Here is a 26,271-nt window from a genome sequence, read left to right as displayed (position 1 = left end):
TACAGTGAAGGGTCATTATACTGAGCTGTACAGGATGGAGACTAGGGACATTATTAAATATAAAGTGGGCACTTATTGTTATAGGGGAACTCAGGTTACTGTGACTGTCAAAGGGGCACACAGGGCATTATTACTTTCTAGGTTTCTAGGGGGGGAAACGTGGGCACTGTTTTCTAGGGCGCTTGCACCCGGTATTACTACATTCTAGAGGGTTGCTTTAGAATTTAGAAGGCACAGAGAACCACACAGCAGGTGCAGTAATAGGGACACATACGGCAGCAGCGGCTCAGTATTGGGATATCAGGGGCAGTAATAGGGACACATACGGCAGCAGCGGCTCAGTATTGGGATATTAGCAGGATGAGGAGTTTGTGCAGATTGGGAATAGATGGTGATGGGGCTGGAATGTGAGAAGTGAAACGTGTCTTTGTTGTATTCTCTGCAGCCGAGTCATGGCTGGAAGAACTTGTCATGTCAGTCTGGGCCAGATGGAAAAGACGAGAAAAATGGACGATTCCATCAGAAAGAACGTTAGTGGTAAGTCATTATCTGTACCTGTGCTGTGAACTCTAGCTACGCCTCTGGTTTATCAGTTTAGTTTTTTTGTAGTATATACCTTGATAAAACCCTCTATCACCACAATGCTGCATAGATCAGACATTGCAGAGAATCAAATGAAAGTCAATGCATTCCTACAGTGCTTGGGTCACTCTGTGACAGCTCCATGACTTCTAAGATAGCGACGTTTTCTGGTTAGAAGAAAAAGCCGTTTTACTGCTTTATCTCTACAGAAAAGTTAACGAGGCGCTATTCCCATATGTATGATCATTATGGATGTGGCAGTGCTGAGTTTCTCATTTAGCACATTTCATGTGTAACATTTTTACTCTTACTAGAACCACAATGGCAAACTCAGCTCTGCTACCTCTGTGTACAATAGGTGACATTTCACCCAAGAAGGAGGAATCACAGACTGTTGGTATTTTTTCCATTACTGTCTTTGCTCTGGCATTAGCCCCTCTTTTGTGCAGAATTACTGGTCAGACCACATTCCTTCAGTTTGATCTTCCTGGTGTTAAATGGGAGTTTTACTTTTGTTTATAAAGGTTCAGGTGATCAGGAAGTGAAGGAGATGAAAAATCCCGCACAGATCAGGAGGGAGCATGCTGGCAGGAGGCTGACCCGCACCTGCACTGGCACACACCTTACCCAAGCATGGAGGGCTTTTGTAGGAACTATATGAAGTGTATGGTGTGTCTATGGGATAAAATCTGGCCTCCTCCAGTGATTGCGGTGGCAGCATCTGTGCCCACCATAGATCGTCCCATCTCCAGCGGGATGCCAAGAGTGGACATTGTCGTTGTGCTCTACGATTTTGTTGCAAGAGACGACCAAGAACTGAGCGTGAAAACTGGTGAGGAACTTTGCATGATCAGAGATGAGGGAGACTATATCTTGGCCAGGAAGCTAAAAGGAACCATGGAGATGGGACTAGTACCAGCAAATTATACATCGGCGCTAAGTTTCACCCCTAGCTCCAACACAAACCAAGTGGAGTTTGACTTTCCTGGTCAACCCAACATCTATGACAAAGACGGATACTCCAGTCTGAGCAATGAGGCGTAAGTATCAAGATGACTACTCAATGTCTGCAAAAAGCTATTCCACAAGCCGCCGTCACTTGGCTGTTCATCCTGGTCTTTCTGGTTCATGAATGTAATGCCAGAGCTGTAGTAAAGACTGACACACAGGGGGAGCAGTAAGGGAGAGTTTGTAGGGGGAGCTGTACAAAGATGGTCACCTCTCTCAGTGTCGTCACACTTCTTATTCTCGTCTCATCGTAAGATCTAATATCTTCTAACTCTGCCCATGGGACTTTACATTAGCTTTGGAAACACCATCGTGTGAAGAAATGACGGCCGCTAAACTCTTCCTTTCACTCTCTATGTTGTGTTACACCGTCAGGCAATGTTCACACAGACAGCTAACGGCAGTGCAATATAACGGAGACGGGGGTTGGGATTCAGTGTTGAATTTGCTGTGAAAAAGGGGAAATCTGCAAAAGTCAGCAGAATTGGTGCAGTAGGTATTACTAAGGCATTAAGGGGTGTGAACTTAAAGGGTTTGCCCAGGTTTATCACAAAAGTCTGCAGACACTCTATGTGACTGCAGATTTGTGAATCCTCACAGCGAGCACTGGGAAGCATTTTCTGGTGCTGGCGGTGAGAATACGCAATCATGTGACTGCAAGTATGCGATATGCATACCCACGGCCACATTCTGACTAGACGTGAGCTGCCTCGCTGAGTGAAACCACTCACATCTAGTCTGAATGTGGCATATATATCGCATATGCACAGTCTCACCACCGGCACCGGTCACATAGAGACTCTGCAGAATTTTGTGAAAAGCCTGGACATCTTCTTTGGGCCACGTTCACACGTTGAGTATTTGCTGAGTTTTTTACCTCAGCATTTGTAAGTCAAAACAGGAGTGGAACAATCAGAGGAAAAGTATAATAGAAACACGTCACCACTACCTAGTCCTGGTTTTGGCTTTCAAATACTGAGGTAAAATAATCACCAAACACGTGGTTTTAAAGGGAGCATGAATCGGAGCCTGCCTGTACAATTATGGCCTTGTAGGTTTTATTATAAAATGCTGCAATTTTTCTGAAAAAAAAACATACTTTAAAAAGCCAGGGATCATGTGTCTCGGCTGACTAGTCCAATGCGGTTACCGGTTACTTCTCCAGCCTCAATTCCCTGTCAGTCGATCTAATCTAGATGGGGTGAATCACTGGGGAACGCATTAGACTAGTCAACAGACCCTGTCAGTCATGGGAATGGAGGTGGGGTGAAGACGCCGGGGACTAGTCAGCCGAGACACATAAGTCGCCGGATCTTATAAGTATGTTTTCTCGGAAACTTTTCCCTGTACCATTTAATAATAAAACCTACATGGCACCAATCACACAGGCAGAGGCAGGCTCTGATTCATGTTGCCCATGGCTCGGGCACCATGTGTTTGATGCCAGGTGGCAGATTATCTCCCCTGGAAACAAAACTATCAGGTGCCAAAATTCTGCATATTTGATTCTTGTTCTTCCTCCGTCATCTGCTGGGGGAATAGTCGGTAACCAATCCTAGTTCAATGGGTTTAGCCAACATATAGTAATATTACTACCGCTACTACTAATAATAATGATATTACCACTAATAGTAATAATATTAGTAATAGTGATACTACCACTACTACTAATAGTAATCATAAGTATGACTACTAGTAATAATAGAAGCAATAGAAATTAGCATTAGTTGCTAATACTAATACTACTAGTAATTTATTAATAATAATAATAATAATAATAATAATATTACTACTAGTGATAGTGATACTGCTAATAACAGTAATAATGATAACTATAGTGATAATCCTACTAATAGTAACAATAATTATAGATATACTACTGCTACTAATATTAATAGTGATGCTACCACTACTACTACTACCTACTACTACTACTGATAATAATAGTGACGCTACTAATATTAATACTACTACTAATATTAATAGTGATGCTACAAGTAGTAATATTAATAATACTACTACTCATATTGGTAATAGTGAAATAACCCATACTACTGGTAGTAGTAATAATAATAACAATAAAAAGTCATACAAATATTAATAAGAATAATAGTAAAACTACTACTTTTAATAGAAATTTGTAATATAATACTACTACGGATATGTTCACATTTTCGTTTGTATTTCTGTTTTTCTGATTTATTTGAAGAGCAGAAAAGCAGAAATAAAACTTTCTGTCACATGACTTATTAATTTGAATTGGTTTTTTGGATCCCAAACATAGATGTGAGCATAACACAAGACTGCCACAATTAGTAATATTAATACCAGTAATAATACTACCATTTAGCCTCTCAACTGCATAAACCATAAAATCATTATAAACCACATATAATAAACCACATGCGTAATGTATGGCTAGGATGAAACCACAGCACCAGGCCCGACTGCGGGTCTCCGGACCTGAATTACCTGAACCTGTGAAGCAGTTAGTTCAGGTCAGGAGTAGCGATGAGCGATTATACTCATTGCTCAGGTTTTCCCGAGCATGCTTAGGTGATCTCCGAGTATTTGCTAGTGCTTGCAGATTTAGTTTTCATCGCCTCAGCTGCATTATTTAAAGCTGCTAGCCAGACTGAATACATGTGGGAATTCCCTAAGGGCTCCTTCTCACTTGCGTGAAATACGGCCGAGTCTCGCAGGCTAAAACCCGGCTCTGCCGCCGGCATTGGGAGCGGAGCATGCAGCTTCATGTATTGCTGTACGGCCGCATGCTCCGCTCTGGAGTGCCAGCGGCAGAGCCCGGTTTTAACCTGCGAGACTCAGCCGTATTTCACGCAAGTGAGAAGGAGCCTTAGGCCATGTTCACACTTTGCGGTTTTTACCGCGGATCCACGGCGATTTTGATGCTGCGGGTCCGCAGCAGTTTCCATTGCGTTTACATTAACATGTAAACCCTATGGAAACCGCAAACCGCAGTGCACATGCTGCGGGAAAAACCGCGCAGAAACGCAGCGGTTTACAACCCGCAGCATGTCACTTCTTTGTGCAGAATCGCAGCGATTGGGCTGTGCCCACGATGCGGGAAGTAAGCGGATAATGTGCGGGTGCTACCCGGGGTGGAGGAGAGGAGACTCTCCTCCAGGCCCTGGGAAGCATAAATAGTGTAAAAAAAAGAATTAAAATAAAAAATGATGCTATACTCACCTCTCAGCGCTGCACGCGGCCGTCCGGTCTCAGTTGCTGTGTGAGCAGGGCCTGAGATGACGTCGCGGTCACATGACCGTGATGTCACGAAGGTCCTTCTCGGCACAGCATCTTTGGAACCGGAGCTCCGCGTGCAGCACCGAGGAGATCGGGACGTCAGAGGGTGAGTATAACCAATTTTTATTATTTTTAACATTACTATTGATGCTGCATATTGCTGCATATGCAGCATCAATAGTATAGGAGTAATCCCGCAGCGGAAATCGCAAAACAAACCGCGATAAATCTGCAGGGATAACCGCAGCGGTTTTGCCCTGCAGATTTATCAATTCCGCTGCGGGAGAACCCGCAGAGCACGCCGCAAAGTGTGCAGCACACAGCCTTAGCAAACAGGCTTTCCTCACATGTATTCAGCCTGGTTAGCAGTCGTAAATCATGCAGCTGAGGCAATGAAAACTAAATCTCCGAACACTAAGGCCGGCGTCACACTGGCGAGTTTTACGGACGTAAGAGCGCAGAAACTACGTCCGTAAAACTCGCATAACATACGGCACAATTATTCTCAATGGGGCTGCTCCTATTAGCCGTATATTACGGTTCAGTATTATACGGCTTTCTACGGCCGTACAAAATCGCAGCATGCTGCGTTTGTCAGCGTACTGCGCAAAAAAATCGCCAATGAAAGTCTATGGGGGCGAGAAAAATACGGATTCCACACGGACCAGCAGTGTGACTTGCGAGAAATACGCAGCGGTGTTAGTGAAAAGTCGGTAATTCAATTGCCGGCTTTTCATTTCTCCTGCACAAACCCGACAGGATATGAGACATGGTTTACATACAGTAAACCATCTCATATCCCCCTTTTTTTTGCATATTCCACACTACTAATGTTAGTAGTGTGTATGTGCAAAATTTCAGCGCTGTAGCTGCTGAAATAAAGGGTTAAATGGCGGAAAAAATTGGCGTGGGCTCCCCCGCAATTTTCTCCGCCAGAGCGGTAAAGCCAGTGACTGAGGGTAGATATTAATAGCCAGGAGAGGGTCCATGGTTATTGGCCCCCCCGTGGCTAAAAACATCTGCCCCCAGCCACCCCAGAAAAGGCACATCTGGAAGATGCGCCTATTCTGGCACTTGGCCACTCTCTTCCCACTCCCTGTAGCGGTGGGATATGGGGTAATGAAGGGTTAATGCCACCTTGCTATTGGAAGGTGACATTAAGCCAGATTAATGATGGAGAGGCGTCAATTATGACACCTATCCATTATTAATCCAATTGTAGGAAAGGGTTAAAAAAAACACACACACATGATTGAAAAGTATTTTAATGAAATAAACACAGCGGTTGTTGTAATAATTTATTGTTCTCTCAAATCCATTTGCAGTCCCTCGCTTGGCAACATAATAAACGCACAAGATACATACCTTCTGATGTACTGTCAGGTCCAACGATGTAATCCATCTGAAGGGGTTAACTAATATTACAAGCAGGAGCCCTGCTATAATGCAGCTGTGCTCCGTGCTTGTAATTCCCCTGCGAATGAATGAAATGTAGGTCATTGACCTACATTTCATTCATTCGCGGTGAGGCGCCCTCTGGTGGATGTTCTCATGAACTGCAGCCTGGGAACTTTTTCCCACGCTCCAGGTCATATGAGGACATCCACCAGGGGGCGCATCACCGCGACTGAAGGAAATGTAGGTCAATGACCTACATTTCATTCATTCGCAGGGGAATTACAAGCACGGAGCACAGCTGCATTATAGCAGGGCTCCTGCTTGTAATATTAGTTAACCCCTTCAGATGGATTACATCGTTGGACCTGACAGTACATCAGAAGGTATGTATCTTGTGCGTTTATTATGTTGCCAAGCGAGGGACTGCAAATGGATTTGAGAGAACAATAAATTATTACAACAACCGCTGTGTTTATTTCATTAAAATACTTTTCAATCATGTGTGTGTGTGTTTTTTAACCCTTTCCTACAATTGGATTAATAATGGATAGGTGTCATAATTGACGCCTCTCCATCATTAATCTGGCTTAATGTCACCTTCCAATAGCAAGGTGGCATTAACCCTTCATTACCCCATATCCCACCGCTACAGGGAGTGGGAAGAGAGTGGCCAAGTGCCAGAATAGGCGCATCTTCCAGATGTGCCTTTTCTGGGGTGGCTGGGGGCAGATGTTTTTAGCCACGGGGGGGCCAATAACCATGGACCCTCTCCTGGCTATTAATATCTGCCCTCAGTCACTGGCTTTACCGCTCTGGCGGAGAAAATTGCGCGGGAGCCCACGCCAATTTTTTCCGCCATTTAACCCTTTATTTTAGCAGCTACAGCGCTGAAATTTTGCACATACACACTACTAACATTAGTAGTGTGGAATATGCAAAAAAAAAGGGGATATGAGATGGTTTACTATATGTAAACCATGTCTCATATCCTGTCGGGTTTGTGCAGGAGAAATGAAAAGCCGGCAATTGAATTAGCGGCTGTTCACAGATATCGCGCTGAATGAAATCTAAATACAGAATATATATATATGTGTCTCAATGACATATATATATATATATATATACTATATATATGTTTTAATGAACATTTGAGCACATAAATCCATTAGATGTCGGTTTTGCAAGCCTGCGAGAAAATATCGCAGTACGGATGCCATACGGATTACATACGGAGGATGCCATGCGCAAAATACGCTGACACACCCTGCCTACGGATCACTATTTTGGGAACATTTCACCGTATTTCGGCCGTATTACGGCCGTAAAATACGGACCGTATTGTCTTACGCCGAGTGTGACGCCGGCCTAACAAACACTCGGAGACCACCCGAGCGTGCTCGGGAAAACCCGAGTAACGAGTATACTCGCTCATCACTAGTCATTAGACTCACAGTCGGTCCGTGCATTGCTGCCCAACAATGGACTGAGAAACAAAGATGTGTGCACTGTGTGTAACAAGGTGGCACGGGGTGGTAGTCGTGGGCGAGTTCTTTAAGCAACAGTCAGTGAGCACCCCGGTACCTTGTACATGAAAAGATGAATAAAGTCCCTTGTACTGCATGTGCAGCATGCACCACAGCACACTCACAGGCAATGTCAGATTCCCCTCAGCTGCTGCTATGTCGGCTCCGCATTCAGGAGCTCCGCACATCACTTCTGAGGTGAGGTCTTTTTCCAACAGCTTAACTTTACTAGACAGCAGCGTATACATCACATAAGCAGCACAAGTCAACACAGAGACATCTTCTTAAATGCATTCTTCACACAGACAACACAAGTTAAAAACAGAGACATCTTATCTTTCCCTGCCATCCGGACAGACTCGGTTCTTCCTGTCAACTCTCTCTATTTCCTTGCAACCTCTGTCTATATCCTTGCAGCCTCTGTCTATATCCTTGCAGCCTCTGTCTCACTCTTGGTCAATCTCTGACCCACTATTGGATAATCCCTGTCCCTCTTCTGGACAATCTCTGTCCCACTCGTGCTCCAGGCCCACCAGCTTCCTACCAGTCCCAGTTCCGGTTCCAATTGGGAAAGATGTCAGGATTGCCGTCTCAGCTTAGACCCCAGATCCTCTTTGGGTTGGCTTCTATTTTTGCTGGTGACTGCCTGCATGACTCCCAGCCTGGGGTCCCTTCCTGCCATAGCAGCTCTATCCCCACGGCTAACCAACTGTTCACTCTCACTGCTGCAACTTGCCCTTGGGCAAGCTGCCCAGGCATCTGACAGAACCAGGAAGTATCTATCCTATATCCCCCTGCTCTGTGCTGCTCTGCTGTGACTCCTCCCATCTGCTTAACCCCTATGCTGCCTGTATGTAACTAACACTTCTATCTATTCTATGCTCTATCTCTACTGTGCCCCCTCTATTCTAATCCTCCTATGGTCCTGCACTACTTACTAATCTATCCCTAAGCTAAAGCACATTACATTACATTACAATATGTGACAAATGACAAATGAATTACAATGCACACAATAGCAAAACATTAGTAAAACATCAGGATGCAGCATGTGACACAGGTGAACAGCATTAAGGGGAGAAAAGGTACATGAGGGTCTCCGCCACCTCCTTACACAGTGCACCCACCCAATCAGTGCAAGTCAATGACTATTGGCCTTTTCAAAGTGCAAACTGCTTAGCAGATCCTTGTATTTGCACCCTCGTCTCGCATTCTGAGGGTGCAGCTTTGACATAAGTGCTGCTATGTCCACCTATTAGTTTTTATGATATAATGTAAGAGTGGAGGATTGTTCTGCTGCGTTCTTACCCCTGAAGACAACAATCACGCCATGTGTGTAGTGTCAAGCGGTTTTACATGTTAGGATGACTGGACGGTGGACTGATGAGGGACTTCCAGAGACTGTGCTCATGGACTGATGAGCCATTGATGTGTGGATGAACAGTAGTTCTGTGGTTCTAACCAAGAGGACCAACTAATTAAAGTATTGTGCAAGAGAAAGACTTGGTAAGTGCCAAAGGACTACTGGGTAGTTGTTATTATATTGGCCTACAGACCCAAGGAACTTGAGCTCTTTTGTTCCTGCGTCAGTGCATCTCTGGCAATGGACACTATATGGCCCTGAATAGATTTGTTTTTTATTTATTTTATGCGAGTTAGGTGCTTGATGTTGTCTTCCAATATCTAGAATGGTCGAGGACGAGGATGATGAAAGAGGGAAGGAATGTAAGAGTGGTAGACTGTTCTGCTGCATTCCTGTCCCTGAAGACAACAATCGAGCCATGTGTGCAGTGTCGTGCGGTTTTACATGTAACGATGTGTGTCTTGTATATTGTGCAAGGCTATGCGCACACGTTGTGGTTTTTACCGCGGAACTGCAGCGTTTCTGCAGCTGCGGGTCCGCAGCAGTTTCCATTGCGTTTACAGTACAATGTAAACCTATGGGAAACCGCAATCCGCTGTGCACATGCTGCGGGAAAAACCGCGCAGAAACGCAGTGGTTTACATTCCGCAGCATGTCACTTCTTTTGTGCAGAATCGCGGCTATTCTGCACACATAGGAATGCATTGATCCGCTTCCCGCATGGGGCTGTGCCCACGATGCGGGAAGTAAGCGGATAATGTGCAGATGGTACCCGGGGTGGAGGAGAGGAGACTCTCCTCCAGGCCCTGGGAACCATATTTGTGTAAAAAAAAAAGAATTAAAATAAAAAATAATGATATACTCACCTCTCAGCGCTGCACGCGGCCGTCCGGTTTGCAGGGTTGCTGTGCGAGCAGGGCCTGCGATGACGTCGCGGTCACATGACCGTGACGTCGCGGTCACATGACCGTGACGTCACGAAGGTCCTTCTCGCACAGCATCTTTGGAACCGGACCGCCGCGTGCAGCGCCGAGGAGATCGGAACGTCAGAGGGTGAGTATAACCATTTTTTTAAATTATTTTTAACATTACTATTGATGCTGCATATTGCTGCATATGCAGCATCAATAGTATAGGAGTAAACCCGCAGCGGAAACCGCAAGACAAACCGCGATAAATCTGCAGGGATAACCGCAGCGGTTTTGCCCTGCAGATTTATCAAATCCGCTGCGGGAGAACCTGCAGAGGACCCAACCTACGTGTGCACATAGCCTTATGGTAATTTACAGCATATAAGTAATGTAAAGTGTTGATGTGCAAAGAGAGTAGTGTATAGTGCAGGGTAAGCACAGGATTAGACATAGCCTAGGACTAGATAATGAGAAGATACAGTTAATGTATACAACTAGCCCACAGTAGGTAGGACTAGTTTTAGTAAAAAGGGGGAATTTCCTGGTACTAGGGCAGATAGGGCAGTACAGTAATAAGGTTAAGTTCAAGTGCAGTGGGCTGCTAGGGTCAACATATACCAATCAATAGAGGCAGTAGGTGACTGTACTGGAATCCCGATCGGATGCTCCTGTCACGTCCAGAGCCCAATGTCCGGCATAGGAGCTGTCAGGCACATTGTGTCCTCTGGCGCACAGGGAAAGATGAACAGGAATTCATGAAGATGGGAGGTTATGGATCCCAGGTGCACTGCTGAAGTGGACAGGCAATTCCTGAGGATGACGGAGTCAGTGGGATTAAGGGTAGTCCAGAACGAATGAGTGGTAGGACTGAAGATGTGTTGTATTAAGGAAGCAAGAACTGAAGTGTTGTGCCCGATTCCACCTGTTACAACCTGATGAACTTGTATGCGGCAGCTCCTGAGGATGGATGTCTGTAGACAGTGGAGGCCTGTAGCCTACAAGTGAATGTGATGCACGCTTCACCTGATAGCACACTGGGACTGGGACACTGTTTTCCTGTAAAGTGGCAGAGCGTAACCGGACAGCAGCTCGGTCACGACTCATGACTACCGCTCTCGGTCACTTTAGAATGGGATAGTTAAAGGATTTGAGCATTAATGCAGATGATGATTTGGATCCTCCATTCAAGATCTGTTTGAATAGGTTTAAATGCTCGTGTGTAGGACAAGAAGTGTCATGGGGATACTGGAGTAAGAGAGACGCAGACCACAGTCAAGTTTGAGCCAAGTGTTTATAATAAAGGCTTGTCCCTTTTATTTAGATTGTTAAGCAGCCCCTCCAATGAGACACTGTATAGTAGAACTTTTGTGTAATTTCTTGCCATTTGCATACTGTGAGGTTTCGGTATAGAGTAAGCCCAGAAACTCCTGGAAAACTCCTTTTAAGGGTTATTCCCTTCTTCATAGATATTGTGGGATAGTGCTCATAAATACAAGGAATTTTGAAATTTACTAATTATTAAACCTTGAATCTATTAACACCTTTCTTATTTTACTCACAGCTCGTTGCCTTGGAGACCGACCACCGCTGCTAGACAGCAGAACCTGGACAGTGCTTACAAGCTCTTTTCTACGGAGATGAGCTTATTAGCACTGTTTTGAAGCTGGCTTGTACCACTGGAGCGCACTAGCATGCTATTATCTTATAATCCTAGCCAGCTTCAGTGCAGTGCTTAGAATCTAAAGAGCAGAGGTGGTCGGTCTCCTAAGCAACAAACTAAAAGTATTAATATCTCAAGAACGGATACAAATTTGACCATGTAGTAAATCACAAATTGCTTGTTTTTACAAGTACTATCCAAAAATATGAATCTATTAAGATAAACTCTTTAAAGTTTCTACGGGCATCCTGATATGGATTTTCAAAGTAAGTATACCAGCCTCCTCAGGTCTAAGAGATTTATTTAGTAATAGGGTGCAGATTGCATTGTGAAATCTTGATGACAGATTCATTTTATTGATAACAGAACATGGTGATACTATCCAACCTGGCATGAGTTGCACCTAATCTGCGACTCAACACTTTTTTATGGGAAGAAGTGTAAAGTGGAGTTGCTGCCCACACCCTCTTGAAGAGATATGTATTGTGAATATAATGGATTGTACTGTTATGAATGTGATTTTATCTGTTTAGTAATTTGCTTGCATTTAGTTGGAGACTAGATAAACTTAATAGTTGGGACTAGCCCAGAATGGGAGGGACTATATGGGAAGACAGAAGTCGACTTCCTGTTAGTGACTTAGAGGGTAAGGGAAGCAGCGAAGACAGACCTAAGGTCTGACAGTTGGCAGACTGACATGTTATAGTGTGTTGTGTGTGACGAGGGAAGACCACAGGACTTTCCTAAGAGCCAAGGAGATGTGAAGAGATATCTGTCATGTGATCAATGCACAGATATTTCATTGTATCTTCTCTAACTAAAAATTACGACCCAGCAGCAAAATGATATTGTGAGAACTTCCTCTTATCGTGCTATAAATCGCACACAGATGAATTATTCCCTAATCCTCATTCTCTCCCAACTTCTCTTTTCTCACAGCTGGTACATAGAAGTTTCCAGTAGACAAGAAGCAGAGAGATTGCTGCTGTGCCCACCTAATGCCCACGGCTCCTACCTGGTCCGACCCAGTGATACTAATCCTGGACTCTTCTCGTTATCAGGTAAATGTATGAAGAAGAGCTGAGAGGAGCAATATCTTCTGAGAGCAGATGGCTTTAGGCCTTGCTTAGATGTCTGATTTTCACGTCTCTGAGGGTCCACAAAAAGAAAAAAATGGAAACGTCACTTTGTGATACATGTCATGGATCAAACGTGCCAATGCAAGCCAATGGATCAATGAAAAAAAATGTGTAGCACATGGATATCATATCATCCGTGCGTCATCCGTGTGCTGTCTGGGAGAGGACAACTACCATTTTAAGATGTAAAGATGTAATTTTACATTAAAAAGGTTTCCACTTCCCCCAGAAATACTGTTATATATGTTCATCATACGATTCCAGAGAACTTTTTAATAGATTCTTATTTCCAAAGGTGCCTAGATCTTCAGCTATTAGCTACATTTTCTGAGAGCTCCACATTTGGCCCTGTGCACATTAGTTTCCTGTTCCAGAAATTTATATGAAGGGGCACGGATGACTTTCTCATTGCAATAGCCAAGCCAGACCCTTTTCTCTGAAAAGGGGGCTGGCTTGGCTTGTAACCAAAACTCTGATGACTGACACAGTTTGGTTTTCCTGTGTCCATCACAAAGCTGGAAGTGGTGGAGCTGCTGAACCCAAGACCGAGGTTGTTTACTGAACATCGGGGCACCTTTAAAAATGAAAGTTTATAAGTTACTGAAAAACATATGATTATGAACATCAAAAAGTACCATAAAACCTCCTATAGCCAAGAAAAACATGTATGCCACTATACTCTTTTCTTCACAAACTAATCTTCTGTCTGTCTACTATCTGATCAGTTTCTTCAGTGTTTTATGGCTTTGTCCTCCTATCTTTATTTCTAATCTGTGATGTCTTCTCCAGATTCACCACAAAATGGCTGCTGCGTTTACTGCCTCAACTTTTATGCAGGCTACCATAGTTCCTCCTGATTGGCTGTGCTATACCATGTGATCTGGTAGCTACCAGACATTATGAGGAAATCCAAACAAAGTTATTTGATCAATTCTCTGGCTGATGTCATCTTCAGCCGTGCACAAAATGGCAACGACCAATCAACGTGATTCAACAAATTCCTTAAAAAATTGATATGAATTCGATTCACTCATCAATAGTATTATCCCGAGAGGTTTAGGATGATGACGGGATTCCCATGTAAAATTCTTACTGGTATAAGGGGATGATAGACAGCTCCATTTCTCTAATACAGTGCAGGAAGTTGTATAAAATTGCCTTTGCCTGCACTGCCACTAGGGGGAGATCACTGCATTGAACTCAATGGGACCTGCATAGTGAATTTCCTCTAGAGGCAGCTGCAAGCAAAAAGAATATTTCAATATTAAAGGTGTTGTTAAGCCTGCAGTCACTCTATGTCACTGCAGACTTGTGAATCCTCAGATTGTGCACACTGTGAGGATTCTGCGATCGCGGCACTGGGAGTGGTGGGCGTGTCACTGAAAGTATATGATTTGCATACATTTGGTCATGTACCGACTAGATGTGTACCGACTAGACGTGTACGGTCTCACTCATTGCAAATGCACCTCAATTCAAGGGCATTCAGCTAGGCCAGACATATCTACTCAGAACGCGGAGGGAAGTATGGAAATTGCATACTTGCAGTCACATGACCCCCGGCTCCCTGCACCGGCCCCGGAGACCCCTTACAGGGCTCAGTGCACGCGATGAAGCGACTTGCCTCTTTTGGCTCACATAGGATTGCCTACAATGTCACCAACCAGGTTTTCAACCTTTGCAACAAGAGCTTAAGAAAAGAGCCTGAAGGGGTTATTTATCAACTGTCGCTTCCGCATTGGAAGGCAAACGGCGCTGCCGGGGATGTGCGTTGGCCACTTGCCAGGTATTGTGCCCTGTCACGTGCACGAAAAACCTGACAAATCATCCGGTACATGCCACCTCCTAATGCAGAAATGAGAGGCGCAGGGTAACCCACTTAAACGGGTATTCTCACCTCCAATATCCTATCACAATACGTAGTAGGTGTAATAATAATGTTAGCAAATACCTCCAATTAAAAAAGTAGTATAGTTTTTTGGATTCGCTATGTCTCTTTCCTCATGTGCAGGCATTGCAGGACCTTAGGTATCCATGGTTACGACCATTAGCAACTAGCTGTCACTATATCAGTGGATGTAAACATGGATACCTAAGGTCCCGCAATGCCTGCACATGAGGAAAAGGGCATAGCGAATAAAAAAATATATACTAGATTTCTAATTGGAGGTATTTGCTGCTATTATTATTATTATTAATAATAATAATAATCTATATATACAATTGTCTAAGGGGTACTTCTGTCTGTTTGTCTGTAACTAATTTCGGTAACAGAAATCCCGCGTCGCTGATTGGTCACGGCCGGCCGGGCGCGACCAATCAGCGACAGGCTTAAGGACGGGTGAAATATGCTAATTTATTGAGACAGGTTTTTTGGGTTTTCAGGAGTTGTATGCCAAAATCATCAGTATTAAAACAATAAAAGACCTGACAAATTTCAGTTGGTGGATAATGAATCTATAATATATGAAAGTTTAATTGTAATCATTACATTATGGTAAATAATGAAATTTAACACTATATGCTAATTTTTTGAGAAGGACCTGTATATACTACGTGGCTGTGCTATATAATACGTATCTGTACTATATACTACATGGCTGTCTGTGTTATATACTACGTGGCAGTGTTATATACTACGTGGCTGTCTGTTATATACTACGTGGCTGTGCTATATACTACGTGGCTGTCTCTGTTATATGAATACCCGATGCGTTAGAATCGGGCCACCATCTAGTAATAATAATAAACCTATTACATATTACATAGGATCTTGGAGAAGGGAATACCCCTTTAAGTTTGGGAAAAGATCACAATGCCGGCTTATCTTACACTAAAATATTTTTTATTCTAAGAAAAACACAACACGAATGCCCTCAAGTTAAAATTTTTGGAGTGTTATTTTTGGAGTGTTTTAGATGGAGCCGGTTCCTAACGACATTCTTCTTGTTTGTTCTCAGTTCGCAATGAGAATAAGGTCACTCATTTCCGCATCAACATGGACTCCAATGGAGAATTTTACCTGCAGAACGGCAGGAGCTTCAAGACCATCCAGGAACTTATCGTCTTCCATAAAACAAACTGGAAGCTTCTGAAAAGTCCCTTGCTGCAGCCCTGTGTGGCGGAGGTAACACATATAATGCTCTGTATATATATTGTGTATATATATATATATATATATATATATAAATATATATATATATATATTTTTTTTTAAGGTGTATACACGGGAGAAAATAGCGAGCACAATGCACAGCACTATAGCATACTGACCATCAGCACGGGGTGTGCCGCATATATCAGTGTAGCTGTGTTTGTCTAAGGTGCAAACAACTAATGTTCTACACATGGAAAGTCTAATATTCAGATAAGGAGGATAAGACCAGATCCAGCCTGGTAGGACAATTCAGCCACGTAAATATTCTGGGGGGGCAGTACTATGGTAGTTATATTCTTGTACATAGGGGCAGTATTATAGTAGTTATATTCTTGTGCATAAGGGCAGTATTGTAGTAGTTATATTCTTGTACATAGGGCAGTATTATAGTAGTTATAGTCTTGTACATAGATGCAGTATTATAGTAGTTATATTCTTGTGCATAAGGGCAAGTATTATAGTAGCTATATTCTTGTGCATAAGGGCAGTATTATAGTAGTTATATTCTTGTACGTAGGGGGCAGTATTATAGTAGTTATATTCTTGTACATAGGGGCAGTATTATAGTAGTTATATTCTTGTACATAGGGGGCAGTATTATAGTAGTTATAGTCTTGTACATATGGGCAGTATTATAGTAGTTATATTCTTATGCATAAGGGCAGTATTATAGTAGTTATATTCTTTTGCATAAGGGTAGCATTATAATAGTTATATTCTTGTACATAGGGGCAGTATTATCGTAGTTATATTCTTGTACATAGGGGCAGTATTATAGTAGTTATATTCTTGTACATAGGGGCAGTATTATAGTAGTTATATTCTTGTACATAGGGGCAGTATTATCTACTATATAATTGTCTAAGGGGTACTTCCGTCTTTCTGTCTGTCTGTCCTTCTGTCTGTCTGTCACGGATATTCATTGGTTGTGGCCTCTGTCTGTCATGGAATCCAAGTCGCTGATTGGTCGTGGCAAAACAGCCACAACCAATCAGCGACGGGCACAGTCCGGCGGAAAAATGGCCGCTTCTTCCTCCCCGCAGTCAGTGCCCGCTCCGTACTCCCCTCCACTCTGCCCTCACACAGGGTTAATGGCAGCGGTAACGGATCTAGTTATGACGCGGTGTAATGCACTCCGTTACCGCTGCTATTAACCCTGTGTGACCTACTTTTTACTATTCATGCTGCCTATGCAGCATGAATAGTAAAACGATCTAATGTTAGAAATAATTAAAAAAATAAAAAATCATTATATACTCACTGTCCGTCGGCCCCTGGATCGACAACAGGTCTTTCCCGCTCGCGACGCACCGGTAACCAGTCCATGCTGCGATCTCGCGAGATGATGACATAGCGGTCTCGCGAGACCGCTACGTCATCATCTCGCGACACCGCAATGCACTCTTGAGACCGGAGCGCACGAGCAGCGTCGGTAACCGCTTCGCTTGGATCCGGGGGCTCCGGAAGGTGAGTATATAACGATTTTTTATTTTATTTCTTTTTTTTAACAGGGATATGATGCCCACATTGCTATATACTACGTGGGCTGGGCAATATACTACATGGGCTGGGCAATATACTATGTGGCTGGGCAATATACTACATGGGCTGGGCAATATACTACGTGACTGGGCAATATACTACATGGGCTGGGCAATATACAACGTGGCTGGGCAATATACTACATGGGCTGCGCAATATACTACGTGGGCTGCGCAATGTACTGCTTGGGCTGCGCAATGTACTGCGTGGGTGCGCAATGTACTGCGTTGGCTGTGCAATGTACTGCGTGGGATGCGCAATGTACTGCGTGGGATGCGCAATGTACTGCGTGGGATGCGCAATGTACTGCGTGGGCTGCGCAATGTACTGCGTGGCTGTACTATACACTACGCATAGATATTCTAGAATACCCGATGCGTTAGAATCGGGCCACCATCTAGTAGTAGTTATAGTCTTGTACATAGGGGCAGTATTATAGTATTTATATTCTTGTACATAGGAGCAGTATTATAGTAGTTATATTCTTGTACATAGGGGCAGTATATAGTAGTTATATTCTTGTACATAGGGGGCAGTATTATAGTAGTTATATTCTTGTACATAGGAGCAGTATTATAGTAGTTATATTCTTGTACATAGGAGCAGTATTATAGTAGTTATATTCTTGTACATAGGGGGCAGTATTATAGTAGTTATATTCTTGTATATAGGAGGCAGTATTATAGTAGTTATATTCTTGTACATAGGAGCAGTATTATAGTAGTTATATTCTTGTACATAGGGGCAGTATTATAGTAGTTATATTCTTGTATAAAGGAGGCAGTATTATAGTAGTTATATTCTTGTGCATAATGGCAGTATTATAGTAGTTATATTCTGGTACAGAGGAGCAGTATTACAGTAGTTATATTCTTGTACATAGAAGCAGTATTATAGAAGTTATTTTGTTGGCCATGTAGTAAGTAGTATAATAGTTCTATTTGTGGTCAGAGATCGTTATTACAGTAGTTATAGAATTTAATGCAAAATTATTACCAGCTGGGATATAAATTATATTAATTCTTTTTTTTTTTTAAAGCATAGAAGATAATATGTGGCTAATTTCTGTTCTTTCTACATCAATATGCTTTTAACAAATACTGTGATTGCTGCAGTTAATAAACTTGCACACAATGTTATCTGATTAGCTATAGAGAACACCTGCTGTCTTTACTGGATTGCAGCACCACCTAGAGGCTAATTTAAAGTTACATGATTAGAAAGACTGGAAGATACATTAATTAGTAACCAGATCCTGCTGAATCTTCCAGTTTTTTAGTAAATGTGCTCATGTAGGGGGAAGTGACCGTCCTAGCTCAGGACAATGCTGCATGTGATGGGGAAATAATGTTATGTTGTGAAGAGGAGGGAAGTACCTGACAATCTAATTTCATGTGATAATGAGCAGGGTCAACAGCAGCACAGAGTATTTCAGTAGATGTATGAGTTAGCTTTTGTGAGGGACAGAGTTATTATTGCACAAAGTATTATATATCCTAAGGGATATAGGCAATGTAGGGATATATTGACTGCTGGGCTTAGCTTCTCTCAGTCTTGGATCTTGCCTTGTAATTTTGCATTCACTTTATCCTCTAGATTGACCTCAGTGAAACCTGGGAGAGGTCACATTCCGAGTTCCAGCTGGTCCGGAAGTTGGGGCAAGGATTTTTTGGAGAAGTTTATGAAGGTATCTGGAACGACACGGTGAAAGTAGCCATAAAGACTTTCAAGCAAGGTTAGTCTTTTGGAAAAATATGGAATTCCAACAATAAGGTGAAAGTCTGGAGGTATTCTCCTTATAGGATGGTCTTCCTCTTGCAGATGACCTCAACAGAAGTGACTTCGAGAAGGAGATAAATGCTCTGAAGAATCTGTGCCACAGGAACCTCATCCAGTTGATGGCTGTGTGCTCGATAGGAGAACCTGTCTACATTGTCACTGAGCTTATGGTCAAAGGAAACCTAAATGACTACTTGAAAGGTAAGTCTACAGAATTAGGTCTTCAAGACTAACGGAGGATTATAAAACACAAATAGGATCCGGTATAATCAGGAATGGACTATCCAAACTTCATTTACTGCTCAATGGCCCTGTGGCAGGTCAGCGCACTTAGCTGTTCTTCAAGGTAGACACAGGCACACATGGGTTAAAGTCTCTGGGTGGTATATTGTATCAGAAACCCCAAAATGGTAACAGAAAAACAGCCTTTCTGGTTCAAAAGGAAATAAAAAGTTCATAAGCAGTCCTGCCCAGCACTTCTGGGCCCACACATATGGCAGCTCCCACAGGCTTCAGCCTAGGGCTTGCTTGCCTCTACACAACACAGACCACAGAAAAAAAAATGGCTGGACATTTATTTCCCCAGCCACACTCTTGAGGTGGAGATATGGTGAGTATGCTTCCTGCCCATCTCTTACCTACTCACCTAAAAACCCGAACATAACAGGGCCGCTTAACTGCTTCCGCACCTAGCATGCTGAAAAGATACTTATGGGTTTCTAGATCACGTAGGAAAGCAGTCTCCGTAACACATATCTCCCCTCACATATCGTGCCAGTGACCCTGTCACAGGTCCATACTGACATGGTAGTCCTCTATGTGCCACCAAAGTTCTTATTCTACCTTAGGGTCCTACCATTAAAAAAAAACTGATGGAAGAATAAAGCTCTCTATTACATTTGTGGAGTGAAAACAGTCAGAAGATGCTGTTGACAGATCTAGTATTTATTCTCTTAGAATCTGAATTTCTTAGTGACACTTTATTGTCGGCCAGGACGTTAACTAATGGCAGTTTTAGCTATTCCTAGATATTGCTTTTTAGAGTATTTCTATCATCAGGTGCTAGTGACAACTGGCTATTTATGCAGTCAGGACTAGAAGAGGACTGAAATTCAGATGGACCATCACGCTATGATATACAGGACAGATACCTTGTCCTGATGGTTCCTCTTTGGAACCATACAGACAGTCAACAAGCTGCTGTTGACAGATCTGTGCGGTCTTTTCACTGCCCAACAAGTATTATTTGAATTTTAGGTATGACCACCCCTATTTAATTTCTCATAATAAGTACATTTGTTGTCACACAGAATTATTAGAAGTAAATATAGCAAAATGGCTGAACAAAATTTTAAAGGGGTATTCCATTTTCCAAAAAGTGGTCCACAAACGTTCGGATACTTGTAGGAAGCCAAACATTGAAAGCACTAACTGTCCTTAAGCATCAGCTTTCTGCCTTTGCTCTGGTAGGTATAAGCTTTCTGACAGCATTGTTGTTGTCACTACTACTACTCACATCACCGCTGCAGCCAATCACTGAGCTCAGCTGCTATGCTAATGTAGAAGGCACAAACTGCCAAGCTCATTGATTGGCTGCAGTGGTGATGTGTGCTGTAGTTGTGCCAAACACTGGTACTGTAGCAAGAGTAGGGAGATTTTTTTTTACAAGTATCCAATAATTTGGGGACTACCGTTTTGAAAGTTGGAAACGATTTTAATAACTTGATAGAAGAGGGCGGCTCACGGACATTGTAGATTTGATTCTGAGACTATAATAGAGATGAGCCACATTCTGTCTCAACAGGAACTGAAGGTTATCGGCTTAAAAATGCCAACTTGACTCATATGATATGTCAGGTGGCGGATGGTATGGAGTATCTGGAGAAGAAACATGTTGTCCACAGGGATCTGGCCACAAGAAATGTTCTCGTTGGAGAAAACCTGGTCTGCAAGATTGCTGATTTTGGATTGGCTCGGCTTCTTAAGGTTATTCATAGTCCGTTTTACTACCATTGTGTTCTGTTGACGGGCTGTTTGGACTGTTTGGCATAGAAAATTAGCGGTCCTACAAAAAAAGGCAGAGCTTAATTGTTTAGTACATGTCAGTCAGAATCCCATCCTGTCATATCATTGAATGCCATAATTCTGTCTGTCTACAGCCACCACTAGGGGGAGTACACTGCAGACAGATTAGCACAGCTTCCTTTTTTTTCTTCATTGAGGCAATGAGCTCCCCCAGACACAGCGTAATCATTTAACTTTATGAATTGGTGAAGGGAAGAAAATGATTTTCAGCTCTATACCTGAAAAATGGAACTCTACCTATCAAAGTCCAACAGGGCAGAAAAAAATGAAAAAATAAAGTACTTACTGTGAAAATCAATCATCAACAAAATCCCTTCATTTTCTATCACTAGGTGGAGCTATAGGGCCTTTACCTGCATATACAAATATGAAGGGATATCTGTTAGGCCGGGGTCACACTTGCAAGTGCAATGTGAGAAACTCACGCGAGTCTCTCGCATCAATACCCGGCACTGCCACTGGCGGTTCGGACCGGAACGTTCAGCTGCATAGAAATACATGCAGCGACACACTCTGGTCCCGAGTGCCTTAGGCCACGTTCACACCTTCAGTATTTGGTCAGTATTTTACCTCAGTATCTGTAAGCCAAAACCAGGAGTGGGTGATAAATACAGAAGTGGTGCACGTTTCTATTATACTTTTCCTCTGATTGTTCCACTCCAGGTTTTGGCTTACAAATACTGAGGTAAAATACTGACCAAATACTGAATGTGTGAACGTGGCCTAAGAACAACAGTGCGGCTTAAACTGTACAAGTAAATGAATTCTTTAAGAAAATCTTAAAAATGTGTAAAAAAATGTTGGTCTTCAATTTATTCTAGGATGATTGTTACTCTCCAGAAAACAATCGCACCATCCCAATAAGGTGGACAGCGCCCGAAGCTTTAACGTACTGCAAATATTCCACCAAGTCAGACGTATGGTCATTTGGGATTGTGATGTATGAAATATACACATTGGGAGATATGCCCTATAAAGGTAATATACAGTAATGAGCAAAGGTTTTAGGGGGGTGTAGAGAAATGCTGCAAAGAAAAATGCTTCCAAAATAGAACTAATAATAGATTATTTTTATTAATTAACAAAATGCAAAGTGAATGAATGAAAGAGAAATCTAACATCACATCAATTTTTGGTGTGACCGCTTTTTGCCTTCAAACAGCATCTATTCTTCTAGATACACATCATGGTTGCCAATGTGACCTTTTATTTTTTTTCCGGACGACTTATCAAAACATCACAGTCAAACCATACTTTTTTCGGACACATTGGAAAGCTATTACACAAAATCAATAAAATTGTAAGTGATACATGTCTACAGTCCATAATTCTCATATGAAGACATCAGCTGCATTCACTCTAAAACTATGATAATTAAAGTCAAAATTATCTGTATGAATTTCTTCAGCTTCAAATAGTGCATTTTTTTATAAATGGGGCAAAAAGTACCCTATTTTTACAGACTGTCCTAGAATTTCTGGACGGTTGGCAACCCTGGTACACATACTTTCAGTTTTTGAAGGAGCTCAGCGGGGAGGTTGTTCTAAACATCTTGGGTACTAACCACAGATATGTGGATCTCGCTTGTGCAAATCCTTCGGTCTCCTCATGTAATCCCAGACAGACTGGATGATGTGAGATCAGGGCTCTGTGGGGCCTTGTCATCATTTTCAGGACTCATTGTTCTTCTTTATGCTAAAGATTGTTCTTAATCACATTGGTTGTATGTTTGGGGACGTTGTCCTGCTGCAGAATAAATTGCATAGTTGTACATGATCGATAAGTATCTCCCTGTATTTCTCAGCACTGAGGACACTTAGCAATATAGTCAGCTAAAAGAACTTAGTGTAGCAGGTAAAAGATTCTTCCCTTCAAAATCGAAACATGTCCAGCAACGCCATTAGCTCAGATATGGTATCAATCAGTTCCTGTAAACAGCTACACCCAGCTACTGTGCGAGCAGGTTGCGGAATGCAGTAACGGACCGGAGGCAGAGCAAGGGTTAACAATAGTTTACTTGTAAAGGGGTTTACTCCACACAGGGAGAGGAAGGGGTAAACAGGAATATAGCGGGTGTTATGAACACAGGGTGAGTTAAACAACAACACAAAGCAATGTAGCAGTTCTTTAAGGGTTAACTTATCAGTCCAGTGGCTTCCTGACTGTAGAGTCCTTGGTTCAAATGGTGGCGCCAATGCAGTTAGCGTGAGGTGAGTTCGGTGTTCTCCTGAAGGCGTTGATGATCCGGATTCCGGCGGTGACGGTGGGTCCTTGTCGTCTTGGACGGGGTCTTGAACAGGGTCTTGAATCCAGGGTTCGTGGTGCAATATGAAGTGCAATCTCCAACTCCGTCTGAGCTTAATGAGGTTTGACAGATCTAAAAGGGTGAGATGGGGCACAGTTCCCGGTGAGTCACCCGGTCCTTCCTAAGCGGCACGCGCGCATCACTTACTGGCCCAGAGAGTTTGGCATCGTCAGCTGGGGCAGCCAATGGGCACACGTCACGTCTCTTGTCATATTCTCTATATCTGGTTGAAGGGAATCTATCTGCGCTGTCACGATGCTCAGAGGACAGAGCTCCATCTGTTCCCTGCTGCGCGCTACTTGTTCCTGCCAGGAGTGACTGCTTCCGCCGGTGCTCTGTCCTTTTTAGCTTAGCCACGCCCCCTGCTCTCAAGTGCAAAGGTAGGTCTGAGTTTCTAAACTGTCCCCCGGACAACAGAGGAGACAGCCTTGCCAGTTCCTGACCCGGTGCAAGAGAGAGGTACCCCCGCTCCGGTCCTTCTTCTTAGAACTGTTTGGAGATGTCTGACCAGATGGAAACAAGTCCAAGGGACTCAATTAAGCATAAAAATATAGGAATTGGGGTGCAAAAAATTGTCAGAAGGTGTTCTAGAATGATGAGTCAAAATGTGAAATATTTGGCTGTAACAGATGGCAGATTGTTCACTGATGGGCTGGAAAGTGGTATAATAATGAACAGTGAAGCATAGTGGAGGGTCCTTGCAAGTTTGGGGCTGTATGTGAGCAGATGGAGTTGGGAATTTGGTCAAAATTATTGGTGTCCTCAATGCTGTGAAATTCTCCATCTTTGAACCAAAAAAGTATGCTGTGCTACTTATACACAAGATATAATTAGACATACTTTCCAAACAGTTCAACCTTTGCCTTGTGAGTCCACAGAGTATTCTCCCAAAAGTCTTGAAGATCATCAAAATGTTTTCTGGCAAAACTGAGACTAGCCTTTATATCCTTATTGCTGGGCAGTGGTTTTTGTCTTGTAACTTTGCCTTGCAGGCCACTTTTGCTAAGTCTGTTACTTATGATGGAGTCATGAGCACTGACCTCAACTGAAGCAAGGGAGGCCTGCAGTTCTTTGTATGTTGTTGTGTGGTCTTTTATGACCTCTTGGATGAGTCGTCACTGCACTCTTGGGGTAATTTTGGTCAGTTGGCCACTCCTGGGAAGGTTCACTACTGTTCCTTGTTTTTGCCATGTGTGGATAATGGCTTTCACTGTGGTTCGCTGGAGTCCCAACGCTTTAGAAATGGCTTTATAACCTTTTCCAGACTGATAGAGCTCAATTACTTTGCTTCTCATTTGTTCAAATTTGTTCAAAGAATTTCTTTGGATTGCGGCGTGATGTATAGCTTTTAAGGATCCTTTGGTCTACTTCACATTGTCAGGCAGGTCCTATTTAAGTGATTTCTTGATTAAGAACAGGCTTGGTAGTAATCAGGCCTGTGTGCAGCTAGGGAATTTGAACTCAGCTTTCCAAAGATGTGATAAACCACAGTTAATTTATGTTTAAGGAGGGGGGCAATCACTTTTTCACACAGGGTCCTGTAGGATTGGATTTCCCTTTCCCTTAATAATAAAGACCTACATTTAAAAACTGTATTTTGTGTTTACTTGTGTTGTCTTTGTCTAATATTTAAATTTGTTTGGTGATCTGAAACATTTTAGCGTGACAAATGTACAAAAGAATAGGAAATCAGGAAGGGGCAAACACTTTTTCACACAACTGTATTTCTTATGTTTTATTTCAAGCACATATGATGCATCTTATAAAAACCTTACTTTACTATTATGTGCTCTTGTGAGGGATTCCATTTGAGACTGCAAATTTTGTAAATAAACCTAATTTTGAATGTGGATTGAATAAATTTGACTACAACTGTCCATCTTCTCAATGTGGATCTAAGGAACAATCCAATGGCTTCTTCCTCCCCTGATCAATGTATGTTTCTCTTTGATAGGAATGAACAACCGAGAGGTAATCTCACAAGTCACTCATGGCTACAGGCTACGACAGCCTCGACTTTGCACTATGGAGATGTACAACCTAATGCTGCTTTGCTGGATGGACAAACCGCAGGATCGGCCAAGTTTCCAGGAGGTGGTAGAGAAATTAACTGACATTGAGAGATCAGTCCGATAAAGAACAACTCCCAAATAATGGGTAATCTGGAGAAAGTCAATATTAGTGAAGAACTATGAAAACTATGAATAATTGGAGTCATAACCTCTGTGCCACATTACATCAGACTCTGCCAGGACTTTACACTATATTATGAAAGATATTAGAGAAAACTTTCTAATAAGTTCTAATTCTAATAATGTGACCACAGAATAAAGACTGCGGAGGAAATGGTTACATGTGTGGCCGCTAGTCCCCTCCGCTATATATCTGAGGAAACAAAACAATCTCTGAAGACAATGAGAAACTTTTCTATTATTTTATAAAAAATCAACAACATTCTGGAAATGTGATAATAATTAAGAATAAGAAACATCTCAAAAATACTTTACACTTTCTTTATGTATCACTGCTGTCGTATAAACAGGTTTATTTATTGA

General features: G+C 42.6%; 1 protein-coding gene across 1 annotated transcript; it reads left to right on the top strand.

Annotated features, from left to right (window-relative positions):
- Positions 1–1,124: 1,124 nt before the first annotated feature.
- SRMS (src-related kinase lacking C-terminal regulatory tyrosine and N-terminal myristylation sites) lies at positions 1,125–26,271 on the top strand. Its single transcript, XM_077252947.1, has 8 exons — positions 1,125–1,622; positions 12,649–12,770; positions 15,809–15,975; positions 19,144–19,282; positions 19,369–19,527; positions 21,131–21,312; positions 22,233–22,389; positions 25,671–26,271. Exons 1-8 carry the CDS (start codon positions 1,216–1,218, stop codon positions 25,850–25,852), a joined length of 1,515 nt encoding a protein of 504 aa, XP_077109062.1. The 5' UTR covers positions 1,125–1,215; the 3' UTR covers positions 25,853–26,271.

This window comes from Ranitomeya variabilis, chromosome 4, assembly GCF_051348905.1.
Source record: "Ranitomeya variabilis isolate aRanVar5 chromosome 4, aRanVar5.hap1, whole genome shotgun sequence".
NCBI lineage: Eukaryota > Metazoa > Chordata > Amphibia > Anura > Dendrobatidae > Ranitomeya > Ranitomeya variabilis.
The sequence above is the reverse complement of the archived record's forward strand: the minus strand, read 5'-3'. Positions and strand labels throughout refer to the sequence as shown.

What these genes read in the sequence shown, in the direction of transcription:
- SRMS (XM_077252947.1), top strand. Translation starts at nt 1,216, where the DNA reads ATGGAGGGCTTTTGTAGGAACTATATGAAGTGTATGGTGTGTCTATGG. An exon ending in TGGACTCTTCTCGTTATCAG is followed by an intron (nt 12,771 to 15,808) that starts GTAAATGTATGA and finishes GTTTGTTCTCAG; the next exon opens with TTCGCAATGAGAATAAGGTC. An exon ending in CCTAAATGACTACTTGAAAG is followed by an intron (nt 19,528 to 21,130) that starts GTAAGTCTACAG and finishes CTGTCTCAACAG; the next exon opens with GAACTGAAGGTTATCGGCTT.